Source organism: Limulus polyphemus, unplaced genomic scaffold (genome assembly GCF_000517525.1).
Source record: "Limulus polyphemus unplaced genomic scaffold, Limulus_polyphemus-2.1.2 Scaffold1209, whole genome shotgun sequence".
Taxonomy (NCBI): domain Eukaryota; kingdom Metazoa; phylum Arthropoda; class Merostomata; order Xiphosura; family Limulidae; genus Limulus; species Limulus polyphemus.
The window spans coordinates 10,344-28,867 of record NW_013666819.1 but is presented as its reverse complement, the minus strand read 5'-3'; the positions used below and the strand labels follow the sequence as shown (position 1 = coordinate 28,867).

Below are 18,524 nucleotides of genomic sequence, written 5' to 3'. Positions count from 1 at the left end.
AAACTGTATATTATAATTCAAATTTTAGAACTATACATTACTCAATTTGTTAATTTAAAAGTAAATATTAAAAAAAACAGATCAACATCGTTTTTTGTGTGTCACGTGGTATGATTAGATGCTTGTGAAATCAAAATACTACGTCTATAGTTTCATACGAATTAGGAACTCAAACTACAGATATTGACAAGCAAGAATATAAAATAAGAAGGTCTTATCTTTTCTATTTGCTAAGATATTGCTTACATAATAAATAAAACACAGTGGCATCCCCACCCACCTCTTTCCATTCTTGGAAATGCTCCCTTATATACACTTACTTCTATATATGACATGAATAACCAATCAGAAGCTAAGAATGTCCCCTAGTGGTTTTCTCAGCCTTTCTAATGTATCTAGTGCCATTACTTTCTTTTGAATCAAGATTTCAATGAGGTAGGTTGTGTCTTTAGTCTGCTTGAAATTTCATATTTTTTTTAGACCCAAATACAGCTTAGTTACTAAGTTTGATAAATTATATTAGAATTCTATGGTATTGGTGTAGTAATTTATGATTTTTTAGTTATTCAAAAGTATATATAAAAGCTAAAAAAATATTTTGTTTTATATTCTCCACGTGCAAATTTTTAAAGGCTTAGCAACCTAAGTCAAGCAGCAATCGAGTACAAAGGTCGTAACCATAAGTGATAATTGTTTGCTTTACTTCTTTATTTATTGTTCTATGTTTTAGGAAAATAACTTTAAGAACTTATTTCAAAATAGCAATAAACTATATACGTATATAATGTATAATAATTGAAATGTGAGTGTATTTTACAAAATACTAGTCGAGTACAACATAGCCAATACAAGATACTTTGTGCAGACCAAAGGTCACCTTTATGTTATTTGATACGGTAACATGAGCGCACTTGAGCCACGTCATTGTAACTTTTATATTGTTAGCCAGGCACAGGTGAAAGGTCAATATAATAAAAATAATAAATATATATAAATGTATAATGTTATGAGATTTAAGTTATTTCGTCTAAACATTTATGTTTTCGTGTTATCATTTGTATTTATTCTAAATTAAAAGAGGCATAATTTATGTTTATTTCCTAATTTTTTATGGTGGTTGGTCAAATTTAACCAAACCTGTACAGAAATTAATTACTGAAAATAACAGATAAGATATAAAGTTTTTTCTTAAGAAATGTTTGATAACTATTTGGACATTATAAAAATTTGCATGTGAAATTTCAAAATTTTCTGATGCATAACAGTATTTTCAATCTTAAAATGAAAATTACTTTGCATGATAGATAGGCAAGATGTGAAAAGAAAAAAAAAAGGCATGAGGGAAACACTGCTTTACAAACCTTAAGACTTGATAAAAAAATTTGATATTTTGCAAATGCAAGCATTGTAATGTTTACTGATAAACTGCCAAATGTCGTTAACATTCGCTTACTAATTTAAAAGTTATAGCATGAAAACTATAACAAGCATAAAATGGTTATGAGGTCAGTCCCAGGGACCGAGCTTGGATTGAAAGAGTTAAAGAGGCCATCAATTAGGAAATATCATTTATCACTCAGTTCTAGAGATTATTACATGGATCTTCACTAAATTTGGTAAGCCTTTAACCCTCTCTTCATGGGCATCCTTTTCTGCGTATATCACGAAGTTTTTAGTGACATTCAAACTTCAATTAAACTGCGTCCTGTATAAGTTGTACTGATTAATATAGCATAAAACCATAGTTAATATATTTTAATAGTATATTGGTTTTAAGTTCTTAAGTCAATGAAAAAAATATTTTTCTCCAGGCATCCCCTCTTCTCTGATATATTCACCACCCCTCCAATAAGTACACAATTTAACATAAATTACTCACTATAAAATTGTCAACACTTAGACAAAGCATAATTTTTATAGCCTTCAATCTTATTTGGTTACAGATCCGTAAAATAGAAAATCAGCCCCCTCCTGCCACACCCACCTGTCACATCGTTTCTTTCAGGATTTGTTAATAGTTCTCTCTTACATTTAATATTATATTATTTATAACCAATAGAAAGCCAAGGTTTTCATCTATCAAATTACATATTGTATTACATTGCTTTCTGTACAGAAAAATGATAATTTTTCTTTCAGTATAAGCTTCACTCTCACAGGAAATACATTGGATGAAAAAATAATATTCAACATTAAACTGGTACACAATTAAAAACATTTTATTTAGGCCTATCTATGGCCTTCAAAAAGTTGATGGCTCTACATGTTTTGACGTTACAACATCATCATATAACATTGAAACATGTAGAGTCATCAGCTTTTTGAAGGCCATACATAGGCCTAAATAAAATGTTTTTAATTGTGTACCAGTTTAATGTTGAAGGTGCCAAAATACTATAACATCAGATGAATTTGGAACAGCTCTTGCTGCATAGTTAGAAAGCCAAAAAAATTGTGAAAGTTATGGGATATTGTCTACTTTTTGCATGTTATTATTCTATGTTCATTGGTGCATTATTTGATTAAATAAAAATTATTTAGTGCATAACTACCATTAGTATAAAAAAGTAAGTTAAGTGTCACTGACAGTCAAGAGCAAAAAGAGAAGGTCCAGGTAAGTACTTTCTTTCTGTTTTCATGTGTATTCTTTATTTATTATTATAAAAGTAACTAAAATGTAAAAATAGGAATATTTTTAGGTTAGGGTTAGATTACATAAAATAAATAACCACACTATTCATGAGGCATACACGCAAGTGAGCAGCTTATGGATAATGTAGTTCAATAGCATAATGTGAGCCCCATGTAACCCAAATGATTTACAACTTATAATGGCACGAATAATGTTAGAAATGTTCAAATAACAATAAAACAAACATTTGAAATGTATTTAAGAGGTTTTAAGAGATTATGCAAATAAAATTTGAGATTTTTGAGATGAAGAAAAGTATTTTTAATCTTAACAAATTTAAAGCTGTTCTTTGGAAAGGGCACAAAAAGTCTAAAACAACTCCAATCACATTTTTAATATTCAAGACTCCTTGGAGTTGTGCTGAAATATAAATTTGAATTTTTTTTTCTTTTTTCTTCACGAATTACACTAAATAAATTATACAAAATGACAAAATATTCACTCTAAAATATTTTTAAGGTAAAAATTGTTGAAATAGAATTAGAATTATTGTTTTTACTTTAATTTTAAAATTTGACATGCATATGTTCTCTGAACACTTATAAAGTACTCACCAGTCCAAGTAGGGTTGCAGAAAAATGTGGAACTTGAAAGTATTTTGTCATAATTATAACTCAAACTTTAGTGTGCAAAAAGTGATGTTAAGATTCTTTGCAATCATTAGTTTTCTTTTTGATTTTCATTTGTCAATAAAGGTAAAATTTATATCAGCAACATATAAAATTGACTTAACATATTTTCACAAAAAACTTAATATGGTTTAAAAAATTAATTTTTCAAAAGTGATGGTAAAAAAATATGAAACCCTGTATAACATTTCACCAAATATAATGAATTGGATAATTACCAGCAGATAACATAACAGTGACTGATCAAGATCATGTGAAAATATTTTTTGAAAGTTGGTTACCATCCTGAATTATACTTAATTTCTGATTTGTGTTCTTTTATCCAAATATGCATCTTGTTATATTACTGTTCATTTCATAAGAAAATTCATGTTTTGACTAGATACTGCAATGTACATCATATTATACATGTACATATGACTGCTAGGTTCCTTGATGTTTTGTAAACATCACAACATTCTAACTTGGTCTCATCTGATGATGTAATAAGTGATGTAATGTTGGACACCCATAAAAGAAAATGTTTTTCATCACTAGGCTTCACCTTCCCTTTATACAGTAAAAGTGTGACTACTGCAACATACATACGTTATGTAATCTAAAAATGTTGAGAGTGGCTCCACTGCATGGTTTCTAATATGTTGGAATTCTATCACCAACTTTTCTCGAAGTTTGTCATCAATAACTGATACAGTTAGAGGACTAGCTTCATTTGCCAGGAAATTGCCATAGTCTGTGCTCTGCAGATGCAACTTGAGATCTACAAAAACAATTTAAACACAAAACATTTTAATTTTCATATAACCATTAACCCTCCATTGCTGTAGTTACTGTTATATGTATTATATGTTAAGTTAATATGTACAAATAAACACAAAAGTTATTATTTTCTAAATATCTTACAAAAATAGTTGTATCTCGCATGTAAATCATCATGCAACATCCCTCCACCAATAAGAGTGCGACACACCCTTCTTACACATGTGACTCCCTCTGTTCATTTCCACCAAACAATTACTCCGAGATGAGGCAGAAAAGAAAAGCACCTGTTTTCAGTGGAGAGGAAGGGTGGGAAGTGTGAGAGGAGGTAAGTACCTATCGGAAATATATTTTCAGTATAGGAAAATAATATCTTCCAATATAGTACATTACGTCCTCTCATATGTATAGCTAGAATCCCACACTGAATAGGAGGAGGGACTGGTGCAAGGGATAGAAAATAAGTAGTCTTCAGAAGGATCCAAAGAACACACATAAAGTGTGATCCCCCTAGGAAGAGGAACACATGTGGGATGCCACACCACTTCTGTACCAGCTATACTCTGCATCCGGTATGTAAATAGGTGTCGCATCCACAGGCGAAAAGTGGAATAAGCACAATTAAAAAGGGAGAGACAACCAATTGGGTCAGAATCAGAATCACAGTATAGCAGAAGCTCAATTGCATAGAAGAACCATCTACAGAGAGGAATGTGGGGAAGGCTAAAATGGAAATGCTCCAAGGTGTAGAGTAGCTAGGGCACAACATACTGTACATGGTTTGTCAACTCCAGTCCAAAACCAAGCAGTATAAGAAATACATCAAGTGGAACGGAAGGATATAATGTACAAAACAATCTACAAAACAGACACATATGCACAAATCCACAATCAACCACACATCTAGGAACCTGAAACTTGAATGATATAGTGGAAAAAATAGTTAGGTAGATTTGATTAGTAATTCGCAAATATTGCTGAGCACCTTTTTAACATTCATCATTTTAACACATTATGGCAACTAAATACAGCAATAAAAGTCTTAACTCTTTGTAAAGATATCAACTAATGAAAAGAGAGAAAATGGTTTGTTTTTATTTAAGGACAATTTTATTCAGCATCAAAACCTTATTATATGTAATTGTACCATACATGGCATTTCACGAACAAAATATTTTCTGGTATACAAAGTAAAACTGCAAGAAATACCAAACACCTCAGCTGTCAAAGTAATGCAACAATTGATTAACCAGAAAAAGAAATGACTTGAAGATATTCCAACTGAACAAGTTTGTTACAAATAATTTTTCAAATTAATCTAGTATTTTTCTTTTTTTGTGAAACCTCATCACTCTCTTCACAATGTAGTCTTCTTGGTTTTTTAAAGAAAAAAATTACCCCTCTAACCACAGGAATCCTTTACTGTGCATATTGTGAGGTTTTTAGTGAGTTACATCCCAAACTTAATTAAACTATTTTTTGTTCATGTTATACCAATTAGTATAGCATAAAATCATGGTTAATAATCCATATTTTAAGTTCTTAATTTTATATGCAATATTTAAAAAAATCCTGAATTTATCATCATGTGATAAACATTTTTTCTCTAGGCATCCCCTCTCATCTAATTTACTTACCACCCCTCCAAGAAATTTGAAGTTTAATGAAAATTACTTTTTATAATGTTGTCATCACTCAGACAAAGCATAATTTTTAGCCTTCAATTTTGTTTTGTTACAGAACCATCAAATAGAAAATCAGACCCCTCTTGCCACACCCATTTGTCACATCCTCTCTTTCAGGAGTTGTTAATAGTCCTCTCTCATGTTTAATACTATATTACTTATAGCCAATAGAAAGCCAAGGTTTTCATCTATCAAATGATATACTGTATTATGTTGTTTTCTGTACAAAAAAATGCTAATTTCTCTTTCAGTATAAGCTTCATTCTCACAGGAAACACATCGACTACCTTGGATGAATTTGTAACAGCTCTTGTTGCATAGTTAGAAAGCCAGAAAAATTGTTATAGTTATGGAATATTGTCTGCTTTTTGCATGTTATTATTTTATGTTCTTTGGTACATTATTTAATCAAATAATAAATATTTAGTGCACTACTACTAACAGTATGAAAAAAGTAGGGTTAAATTTCATTGATAGTCAACAGCAAAAAAAAGAAAGCCCAGGTAGGTACTATATTTCTTGTTTTTTATGTGTATTATTTATTTCTTATTATAAATGTAACTAACATGTAAAAATAGGGAACTCTTTAGGTTAGTTAAAGCTAGATTAGGTAAAATAAATAATAATAAAAAATTTTCATTAGGCATTACATGAGTAATGTAATTCAATAGTGTAATGTCAGCCCCATGTAATTTAACAATGGTGCGAATAGTAATTAGACACAGTTCAAAGGGCAATAAAACAATAAAATTTAAGTATAAATAGATGTATACTGTTATGAGTTTAAAGCTACTTAGGAGAAACAATTGTAGTTTCATGTTACAACTTGAAGTCATTCTAGAAAGAAAAAATGGTAATTTAGATTTATTTTTATTGCTTTTGGTGGTTATGACATTGGTCAAATTGACCAACTTTGTATTGAGTCAGGGTATAAAAAAACAGATAAAATATAAAGTTTTATTGAAGAAAAAACTATCAAATGTATTTAGGAGGGTTTAGAGCTTATGGAAATGACATTTAATAATTTTGAGATGAAGAAAAGTATTCTTAATCTTAACATGAAAATCATTTTGCACTTGGACTGGTAAAATAAAGACTTCAGTAAAAATACTTCATAAAAAAAACTAATTTTTTGTGTACAAACAACTTATAATGTTCACTGAAAGCCAATATACAAGTAAAAATTGTTAATGTGATCGGTCCTTGGGACCGAGCCCTTATTGAGAGAGTTCGTAACTGGCTCAGTGCTAAATGTGTTGTGCATGAACTGTAAGTAAGTAGTCTAGTCTAGTTGGCTAGGCTGCAGGTGCCAACTGGGTGCATTCCAAACATCCATGAACAGACTACTGCAAAATGTATATGTATGCAATATGCACATGACAAAATGTGAAAATACTGTATGTGCAGTTTGGCATGAATTTCCAAGAAATGAACATTGGCTTTGGTATATCAAACTGAAAAATAATGGCATTTTCACTGTGTTGTTGGAAGTCTCAAAGACAACATGCAAGAAAGGAATGATTCACATGTTATTCTAAGCAAAGAGGAAAGTGAATCGCATCTGAAGTTGTTTTGATTCACAAATTGAGATGAAAACCTGAATATTTTGTTTGCTGTGATGATAAAAAGAGATGTGCCCATGTAGCAGGCTACATCAAACTCAATCAGACTAGCTTCCCACTATGCAACATTAGCCCCATAAAATGAAAAAAAAAAACATGAGGTGGAGTGCACGATGAAGAACTGTCACTCCAATCAACATCACCCAATGGATAGGACCACACAAAAGCCGGAGCGGAACACCAACCCTCTGTGTCCCATTGGACAAAAGTGAATCACCTCTAGAAATATACAGCAACTTTACCCTCCAGATGGAACCACACAAAAGCTGGAGTGCAACATCAACCTCTTGGATCCATCGCGTGAAGGTGAAGCTTATGATTGAAAGATCATACACCAGCAGAACACCATCACCCTACTCTCTACTGAATGGAAGCCAACACATTCAGGATGGCTCCTCTAAGTTACACCAACCCAGCAGCCTGTAACTGGAAAGTGATAAGGACTCCCATACTCCAGTAGAATAACAAGGGGGGGATAAAACATGATGGAGAATCTGGAGGAACACCAACACCACCCCTGATTCATTAAACTTTTCATCCAGGTTGTAGGCAATTTATCAAAGTATAATGAGAAGAAAGATTGCAAAATGCAAAATAAAATGTGTAGTTCTGTTAGTACTGATCACAAAGTTCCAAACAACTTATGCTCAGAGTTTATACTTCTCACCTTTCCCACTTATTTTCTGCAGCTGTTATATTGTTAGCAGCTAACTTAGAAACTTGAAGAAACAAAAGAAATACTACTGCCGGGACTATTCAGTATGGACCACGAAATTCCAAAGTAAATCTCCTGAGAATTTCTACTTCTAATCTTTTCATATCTGTTTCCTATGTTTATTTTACTGTTAGCAGCTGAAGTAGAAATCTTTCGAATATAAAGAAAGGAATCGCCACTCTTGGCATTAGACTGCTTATGTGACACTGTACTTTTACACGGTCAATAGCAAATGAGCCCATGCAGCTCAATTCCTGGATTTTTCCCAGCCACAAAAACACAGTGGTTTAAGGTTTATCAGGTTGTTTGTAGTACAATGATTGCAACAAGCATTGTCTAAAGTACTATATAAAAGTGAGAGAAAATATGACTGTATACAAAGTCTGATCTGATCCAATAAATTGTTTAGCTATTTGAATTTTAGTTATCCTTCTGGGGTGATCGAGATTTAGCAGTATAGGAGTAAAAGTGTGTAAGAGCTTATGAACATCCTATTTCCTAATTTACGATAATTACACAGTAACCAATAAATGCTTAGTTTCCAGTAATATAAATACTTGCTTTACGACAGACCTCTTCCACAATCACATGTTACTTTCAGCTGCTTGTTTTCAAGAAAAAGCTTTCTCTCACACTATTGTTACAGTATACAGCCCCCTTCCTTTTTCATAAATAGTTAGCCCATCTTCAGTTAAGCCCAGCCAGTGCCCAGTTAGGTGCCAGATAGTGAAAGTGGTTTTTCTGGGGGCTCTCCTGTCCAACACACACACATCCATTCTACGCACTGGATCTATAGATCCTCCACCACCCTGAGGAACCATAAGTCCTATATCGGCTGTTGGTTTTTCTCAAACCATCCATGGTTTTCACAATACTTTTTGCTTGCTGCATAACTATCACTTTACTCTTCAAAATTATCAGGATTTCTTTTTTTCTACCACAGCTATTCCAAAACTTCTTGTCATAAGTTGGGGTGAAGAAAAGTTTTTCTTAGGGTTGCATTTAACCCTAAACTTTAAGTTTAGGATTAAAAGTTTAAATCAAAATTACTTTCACGTTTTTAGCAAGTATTTCTAACTTACCCCTCTTGCTAATCACTTTAGAAGCCTTACAGAAAAGGGATATTACTGTAATTTATGCAGACAAGTTAATTCATAGCAGCATATGATTTTTAGAAGCAATAAAGAAATGCAAGGATAAAAAGGTCTTAGAAGCAGAGAATGCCTTTAGGAAATGAAGTCTGCATTAAGAACACTGAAAGATAACAAGATTGTTTCAATCAGTCATGGTCAATTTTTAACCAATATAATAAACAATATGAAAAAATGGTTATTCACACCAACTTTTTCTCATGAACCAATTGGACCATGGCCAGGCACTTCTAATTCCAAACATAACTTCTGAGCTCTGTACCTTAAAAGTCAATGAGTGATTAGCAGAAATAATTCCAGGTTTTGGAGAAAAGGAAATAGAGTCCCTTTGAAAATGCTTCAGATTGCCATTTTCAAAAACAACCACAGCATACAGACACTTTCTAGACAATTGTGGGTGCCATATTCCATCAGATCTGAATCCTCTAATTGGGTGTTCAAAAGTCATCTCCTGCAATTCTTCCAAATGCAAATGAGGCTTTAGTAGCATGAACCTTATTATTACAGAAACAAGGTCTAGGCTGTTAATCAACCACATGACAAATCTCATGTTCACTAAACTTCAAAACTGGAAACCAGACAGACTATGTGTACAAATGGCTTAGGTGTCATCGTTCAGCAACTGATACACAAACAAGAGTAGCCAAATCCAAAGAACTCACTATGGACCAAGCTTGGAAGTTTTGTTAATAGGTTATCTAGGAATTCAAAAGCTCAAGATGAGACAAAATTATTTTTTATTGTAACATTTTTAAATGGAGATTTCAATGACAATTACAATTTATGGCTACTACTTCTGAAATATGTGTTTTTATGTATAGGTGATGTATAAATACTAATAATAGTAACATTTTCAAAAACACTCCCCTCACTTCTTTATTTAACACTACACCACTGCTGAGCAGATTCTGCATCCTAAATGGGGCATGCCCCTGGAGAGAAAATGTATATAAAAAAGATAAATTACCCAATTACAGCTGCGCCAAAGTTTCAAGGGTGGCAACAGGAAGAAGGCAATATCACAATGAGGAAGAAACAACTACCCAATGAAGATAGTGTGAGATGAAGGTATAAGGAGTAGGCCACATGTCTGACTAAAGTTTCTTCCAATGGATGATGGAAGTGAGACTTCAGAAAAAATGGGAGGGCACATGATCTTAAGTGAAGACACCTGGAACAGAATTTGGGATGAAAAAAAGAGGGAGGAATAGACAATCCGAAATCATAAGAGTAGAAGAACAAGAAACATGTACAGATGAACGGTGCCAGGTAATGAAAAGGTGGAAATGGGAACCACTAAAGGAGGCCATGCAGTCAATGGAGCAACAAAAAGCAAATACTGGACGTAAAAGTCTATCTGGAGCAGGATGGGAATAAAGGTGGGAAAAGGATGGAAGAGAAATGATGAGAATGACCCTCACAAGCCACTGAAGTCTTGAGTAAGAAAAGCTGATCTAGAATAATCACACAAGGAGACTAACAAATCTGGAAGGAATGTGAATTTAACCATTTAGTCCAGTTCTGACTGAGAAAATCTACTGCTAGGTCAGAGGATGGTGAACTGAAGACCAAAGAAGAGGTAACCTGGTGTTGGAGTAAAGTGGCAAAAGTATCCAGAAGAGGAGTGCCCCACTGATTGCATAGCCACCTGAAACTTAAGGATCAAGAAACCACACCATTAGATAAATTTTATCGGGACTTGAAAAACAATTTGCCACAAGAGAAAAGCACCCAAGAAGATTTATCTGCAGCATATGAGCCCAATAAAGGAGGTCCTATGTTTGACCACAAAGGGAACAGGAGCAGGCAACCACATAGTGATTAAAATAAGCCACAATTATTCTCCAAGACCATTACCCAAAAACCTCTTCCTGATGGACAACAATTTCAACCTTGAGAAGAATCATATGTGATTTGATGCAAATCCGGACACGGTGGAGGAAGCGCTAGTCCATTTTTTGTGCAGTCCTTGTTCAACCACCAATGCAGATAGTCAGCAAGGGAAGGAGGAAGAGTAGTTGGAGTGTCCAAGGGATCTTGATCAAGATTCCATAGTCCACGTAGAGACCTCTTAAGAAAATACATATGTACCCAACCCAAAGGAATAAGGACTTCAATAGAAGCCCAAGTCCTCAAAAGCAACAGAACTTTTTTGTGCAGAAATTGAGGAAGCAGTAAATATATGGAGAACCAAAAACACTTTCAATTGGAGAAGTGAAAAAAAGATGGGCCCGAATGATAGGGTGTGGAATAATACACCCAAGTAGTTAAGATAGTAGGTAGAGAAACATCACCAGCCTTAGAATCCAACCAACAACAGCTGCTATTACTAGCAGCAGATGTGTATGTTGAGAAGACTTCAGTTTAGAATGAACTAACAAGAACAAGTTGTCCATGCAGTGGTGTAAGCATAACCCCAGAGCATGCATAAGTCAGGCAAAAGCCATGACAACCAAATGAAATACATGCAATGCTGAAGCAAGACCAAAAGACCAGGATCAAAACTGGTACAAAACCCTGAAGCTGACAAACCTAAGATAGCACCTGGACTGATGAGAAATATGAATACTGAAATAGACATTCAACACATCTAACTTGTTCATCCATAGTCCTGAAGAAAAACCCCATTGAGTGTGATAACGGACTCCATGGGAAATCAGAAAAGAACCACAAATTGGTTACGGCAGGACAAAATACCTGGAGTAAAATCCAGGAAAAAGCTTAGAGGCTTGATAGCTCTCTGTGATGGAAGGATCAGCACAACCTTGGATAGACTCAGACAGGTAGCTGGATCCCAAGTTAATGGGAAAGAAATCGGTACAGGAAACAAAAGTGGAGGGAAATGGAAAAATGACAAAACTTGGATTACCCAAGAATTGGTAGTGAATAACCATTACAGGGGGACAAAATCAGCCAAATATGCCCCCGTCAGACAGGAAACCACCTGAACGTCACTGAAACTGCTGGCAACAATGAACCCGACTTCGAAGCACATGATGAAATTTTGAACCCCTAGTGGTAGGAATGGATAAAGGATGGAGGTTGCAGGACAAGAAACAGTTATGGGAGAGACCATGGTATCATAATGAGAAAATCAAGTAACCACAGACTAAAAGGTTGAACGTGGATTCACAGAGTCCACACATGATTCCGAAGACTCTGGAAAAAAATCTCCAAAAACAAAAGGATGGAGAAAAGGAGCCATCCAGAAGTCACAAAAATAAGGGGAGGGTAGATGAACCTATGAGAAGACATCATCTTTCCCAATATGGTCCCAACAGCAATAAAACCATGTGTGTGAAGGGATAGGGTGAAAGAGGTCAATAGTGCCACGGGAAAGGGAAAATGTATCCCCAATAAACCCTCAGGGGATCAGTGGAGTGCCTCAGAAAGGAGGTATATATTGGACAAGTGTAAAATGGATAGGAATATCAGGAACAGCCCCCCCCCCCCACAATAGCAAAAGTGACTCCAACTGCTTGAAGTCAAGAATAGGTTGATCAGCTTGTTGATACGCCAAAGCATAAAGATAAAAAAATCCATAAAGTAGGAGGCATGCTAAAACCCATACTCAACTGAGAAATAAATTGCTCAGCATGAGCCCATATGTCAGTGGAAGGAGGAAAAACAAAGTGACCCTAATGATGGGTGTCATGTAAGAAAAATAAGAAGGAACAGTATCATATAAAAACAGAACAAATCTGAGAAAGGATATCCAAAACGGCAGGGTTATACCTAGTAGATCTTGTAGGAGATGTACGGGAAAGCACAGCATAGTTAGGAGGAGGAAAAAAAATGGTCTAAATCCTCATCATCATGAACAGGTTTGGACGATGCAAGAGGAACCCAAACATGGTTGGGGAAAAAAAAGGACACCTCATATAACAATCAATCTCCCAATGATTGATAGCCAAAAAATCCTCAGTCAAGATCCCCAGACTTGAAGCCAGTTATGGAACTCGAAGTAGCAGTAATAATATCAGAGCTTGTAAAACATAATCGCTTGTAAAACGTAAAACAAATTATTGCTGCAAACTACTATAGAAAACTAATTGTAGCAAATGAAGAAATTGAGTAAATCACTACTTTCCCTCAAAAAATGAAATAAGCTCATAAAAAGAGCACAATTGAAAAACATCTGCACTCGATCACTGCCTGACAAGAAGTGATAGTTCAGTAGAATCAATAGAGAGAGTCACATGCATCAGGAGGGTGTGTTGCATGCCTATTGGTGTAGGGTTGTGGCATAATGATTTACATGTGAGACGCAATTGATCCAAGTGGATCATGTGAGTTCAAGACTTGTGGCATACAAAAAAATTTTGCATACAGAGGGCAGCATTGAACAAGGATAGCTATACATGTGGGTGAAGGTAATGTATCTTATCAGAAAATTAAATATAGCTCCCATTGTATTGTAAGTGCTTATTAATGCATTTTTACAAATGAAGCAGGTGGTGGTAAACATACAGCTGATACACATAAGAATGAAATGAATAATACTGATTCCAAATATACAAATTGTTAGAAATATAATAATTTTAATATCAGAATTTTACACACAAGCAAGGCAGATACTGTACTACATGGGTGAAGATTTTGAAATAATGGTTGCCCTTCACCTAATTACCAATCAAACCTAGAAAATGAAGACAAAATTTTTAGAATATTAAGTTGGAAAAATTATATTCAAAATGTTTTAATGAAATCACTTATACATGAAACTTCAATTAAAATATAGCTAAAAAAGTGTTACGTATAAAGAACATAACTTTAAAGCATTACAATATAAGGCATATGTATCTGCAACTGAAATGTGGACAGCTAAAGCATCTAATACAATTATAGGTCATCAAAGTAAGGGGAGTTATAAATCAAAATATTGTTTATTTTCACTAGTATTTACATCAGTGAAGAAATCAAGGAAGTTCAGTTATATAAAATAAAAGTTTGATGTAGAAAATTTTGTTCCATCATATTTGTTGAATCTTAAATGTAAAATGTACAGTATTAAAAAGTTACAGTGTTACAGCTCATTAGTTTCAATTACTATCACTTACAAACAACATTTTTCATCAGCAAAAACTTGTTTTCAAAAACAGTTTTTCTACATTACTCAAATTTTAGAAGCCTATGTTGTGAGAGATTAAAACTATTTCTGCTTGTGTTACTGCTCATTCCAACTATATATGAATCAGACTAAATTCACAATTAATGGCAGTACCTAACTTAAAAATCATTAGTCTAAAATAAACTTTTACACCTTTATGGATACCATAAATACTATTAATTTACTACAATTTCCAATAATGAATGAATTAACTGGTTTATGAAAAATTACTGATCGAGTCAAGTATTGTTCTCTGTCAAAATATTTTTCTATTTAAATTATAAACAATAGATAATGTGATATTTACTGATACTTAATTTTTTTTAATGTTTGTTTGTTACATCCATTATACCACTTAAACAGACCATTCACAAAAAAAGACTGTTCAAACCCTTCAAAAGTTTGACCTAAATGAGGTCTCCTTTAATTGTTCTTTGCTCCAGGTAAAATAAGTCTAAATCTCTAGGCTTAAGTGGGTTATAATTAAATCTGTCATCATTCTAATAGTCCATTTGGTTCTATGTCCAACAATACAGGTATCCATTTTGTAGTGAAACTAAAATCCCAAAACACAATACTCCAAGTAAGGTTTAATATGCCTTAAAGGAGGTTACAATAACTTTCTTGCTATTAACTTATGGAGTCCTATCAAAAGAATTAAGAACAACTTCTCTTCACCACAGCTAAACACTTAGTACATGACTTTGGGTTTTCACTAACATTGAATCACACTTTATACCCTTTATTTCCACAATGCCAAAGCTTTATCTCTCACACAAGAAGCGAGTCCTTTCCAAGTTTCTCTGCCATAAGTGAATAACTTTATACTTCTTAAAATTAAAATTCATTTTCTACACATTGACACATTTACTGACATTGTCATTGTCCTTTTGTCACTTATAAATGAGCTCTCCCCAATATTATAAACATTCATAAAATAATGTTGTTTATTAAAGAAGTTACTAAACACACAGAAACATATGCACTATTTAAAGTGCTTATCAAATACTACTCTGTAAAGTGTAATAGTTGTAGATAGAAATTTGTTTGCCTGATGTGGTTAAACTGGTATGTATAGTTCTTTTGTTTTGTTTTTCAGGATAGACAAGTGGTTGTGTAGGATAAATGTTAATTAATTGTTTTAGTATGTGGAGAGACGACCTCAAAAACAGATATGTAAATCTTTAATATGTTTTATACTGAATTCCTTTTTGCATGACGAACTGGTTTGCAATTTGCCTTACAATGGCTAAGCTTGGAGTATCTCATTTTGAAATAAGATTACATTAAAACCTACAATGAAGCACAAAACACATCAATACAATTTGTTACAGTATAAAGAACTGATTAAAAATATTTCATGGATAAATCTTTCAATGCTTTTTAAGCATGAAAGGGATGTTCGGATTAAATTGTGAATCAACTTAGGTTAGAACAACAGTGAATAGCAGTTGACACTTGAATAAAGTTAATGTAATAATAACAATTTTATTTTTGTGTCAGTTACACAGTTTATTCATATATCATACAAGTGCAGTACAATTTACACACACTGTAAATGTAATAACATCAAACTATTAATATTATTACTGCCTAGATTGAAAATTCTAATAATAGACTAGGCATAGTTACATCATTATTAACAGTAATTAGTATTACTTATATTATAATGTAAGATGGTATGTTACTCACTTGCAAGTTACACTGTATACTTCATTATTACGCTATCTAAATTATAAATATATTGCTGGGCCTCCTACTAATAACAATACTAATAGTAGTACTATTACTAATAGTAAGTAATACTAAGAGTTAGTAATAGTAATATCATTAGTGCAATAGTATTACTACCATTATTACTAGTTATTCAAACACTAATTAATAATGTTAATACTAATAATAGTAATATAGTATCACTATTAATAATAATATTAGTAGTATTAGTAAACTGACACATCAATACCATTATCAACTGTCATGATCTATCAGTATCATTATCCATACCATCGATATCAATTATCACTTAGTTTCTCACCTTCCAGAGTTTCACATTGTACGAGATTTAAATAATCAGCATGTCTTAGAATTCCTGTTTTAAATCCTCTTACTAAACCCTCAAGATAACCACTATCAACATTGAAGTAACACTCTAACATTTCTAATTTAGTGAATCTTGACAACGTTTAACTAAAACAACGAGTACAAGTATCTTCCATCTCCCTCCCCCGCAGTCATCGATTGGTTCAGCTATTCGACATCACATGACTAAAAATAAATATGTGTCTATATTTTATCTATCTATCTATATATATATATATATATATGTGTGTGTGTGTGTGTGTGTATTTATATTCAATAACTAAATGGAAAACTATATAGATAATAAGATTACGTTAAAGAAAGAATAACAAAAACACACAGGCAATTCATGGTGAGAGTCATCAAATTAAGATGGAAACTCCTAATGACATCAATCAAAAATCATGAGAATATTTATATATTTACGCTATACTCTGAAATAGAATAATTTGCTGTGCCGTAAGAAAACAATAATTATTTTGAATCAGTTTGGGGAATATTTGTAACTGTGTAACTATCATGGCTTTATATACTGTAAAGGTCGCTGCATTAATAAATTTTATACTTGTAAATTATATTTGAAACATAAATGTTGTTATAAGCTAGAGGCTACATCTAGTTTAAAGATTAATTTTCCCAAAGTAAGATTTAATTTACTCAAGACATTGAAAAAATCAGTCAAATAATAAGAGCGCAAAAGCTAATTGTAATATTTTCCATTCATAGTTTGCTGTTATTTTTTAAAGACATTGCTAAAAACTTCAATGTACAGACGAAATTCAAACATATTCTATTTGTATATCATCTTTTCTTATGATTCTTATTGAAAAAGAAACTATTTTCTAATCTTTTAGTCGTATCTGGAAAAACTGCCATATTTTGCCTTTCCATAGCTAGAAAGGACGTATATATAATTTTTGTGCTGGTGTTCTGCGTTCGAAAGTAAGTAAACATTAGCCAACCCTCTGTTTTTAAAAAAAGCTTACATACCAAAGTGTTGTAACATTTCAAAGATCAGAGCCGTGCGTAGTGCCTCTATTTTTCTAGGAGCGACTCGCAGATCGACACTACATTTGAAATTTCATAGTGATTGTAGACAGCGTCGCTCCATTTTTCGTCTACGCAAAGCAATAGTCGCTAGCTTTTTAATGGAAAATATAGATAATAATGATCTGCATATATTGCATAAAAATATGTATAGTATAATTATGTTTGTATACATTTAATTATAAATTATTATTCGCTCCCTGAAAGGAGGCTGAAGGCCGTCAGGAAGGATCACATGTTTTAACCACTAAAATGACTCTTAACGTTGCAATTGTACTGTCGTGACGTCAGTAAAACGTGTGCATGCAGTGAATCAAGAGCGGAATTATGCATTCTGTAGGTTATAGCACAGCATGACATATGAACTTAAAAGCAAGAAATAAAAATATTTGTTACTCTTAATTTTGGTTTTATTTAATTTTGAAACAGAACACTTTCGGGGACCCTGCGGAAGTACAACTAGTATATAACATTATAGCTTGCCGGCTATCCGTGACGTAAGACATTCTTTGTATTTGTTTATAATATTGTTATATGTAATATTTACTGTTTATGTGTTCAGTTTCATTTAATATTAATTTAGACGGTTTATTTATTTATTCTTTATGTACGCTTGACTCGCAATCTAAGGGTCGTGGGTTCGAATCCCTGTCTCACCAAACGTGCTCGCCCTTTCAGCCGTGGGGGCGTTATTATTTGACGATTAATCCCACTATTTGTTGGTAAAAGAGTAGCCCAAGAGTTAGCGGGAAGTGGTGATGACTAGCTGCCTTCCTTCTAGTCTTTCGCTAAATTAGAGATGGCTAGCGCAGATAGCCCTCGTGTAACTTTGTGCGAAATTCAAAATATACAAACCAAACCATTTTTATGTAAAAATGTATTTTAGAAGTACTGTTAAATGTTTTATTAAATTCCCGAGCTGAACAATTCTAGCAAAAAGTTTTCCTGGTTAATATGTTTCAACTGATAATACAAAATATTTATATGAGCCAGCTAGTTTATATTTCATGACGGATAATTAGTTAAGAAAATCCC

At 33.1% G+C, this 18,524-nt stretch overlaps 1 protein-coding gene across 2 annotated transcripts in view; it reads right to left on the bottom strand.

The window, feature by feature from the left end:
* Positions 1–17,545, bottom strand: part of LOC106462618 (V-type proton ATPase subunit d) — a 48,964-nt gene extending 31,419 nt beyond the window's left edge. Inside the window, exons 1-2 of one of the 2 annotated variants that reach the window (XM_022389934.1) lie at positions 17,433–17,545; positions 3,910–4,081 (exon numbers count right to left, since the gene is read on the bottom strand). In XM_022389934.1, coding sequence (XP_022245642.1) covers positions 3,910–4,081; positions 17,433–17,448 — 188 coding nt within the window. In that variant the 5' untranslated portion in view covers positions 17,449–17,545. Of the gene's footprint in view, positions 1–3,909; positions 4,082–16,398; positions 16,608–17,432 lie in introns of those variants that run through there. The other variant, XM_013922560.2, reaches the window with a different exon arrangement.
* Positions 17,546–18,524: the final 979 nt, after the last annotated feature.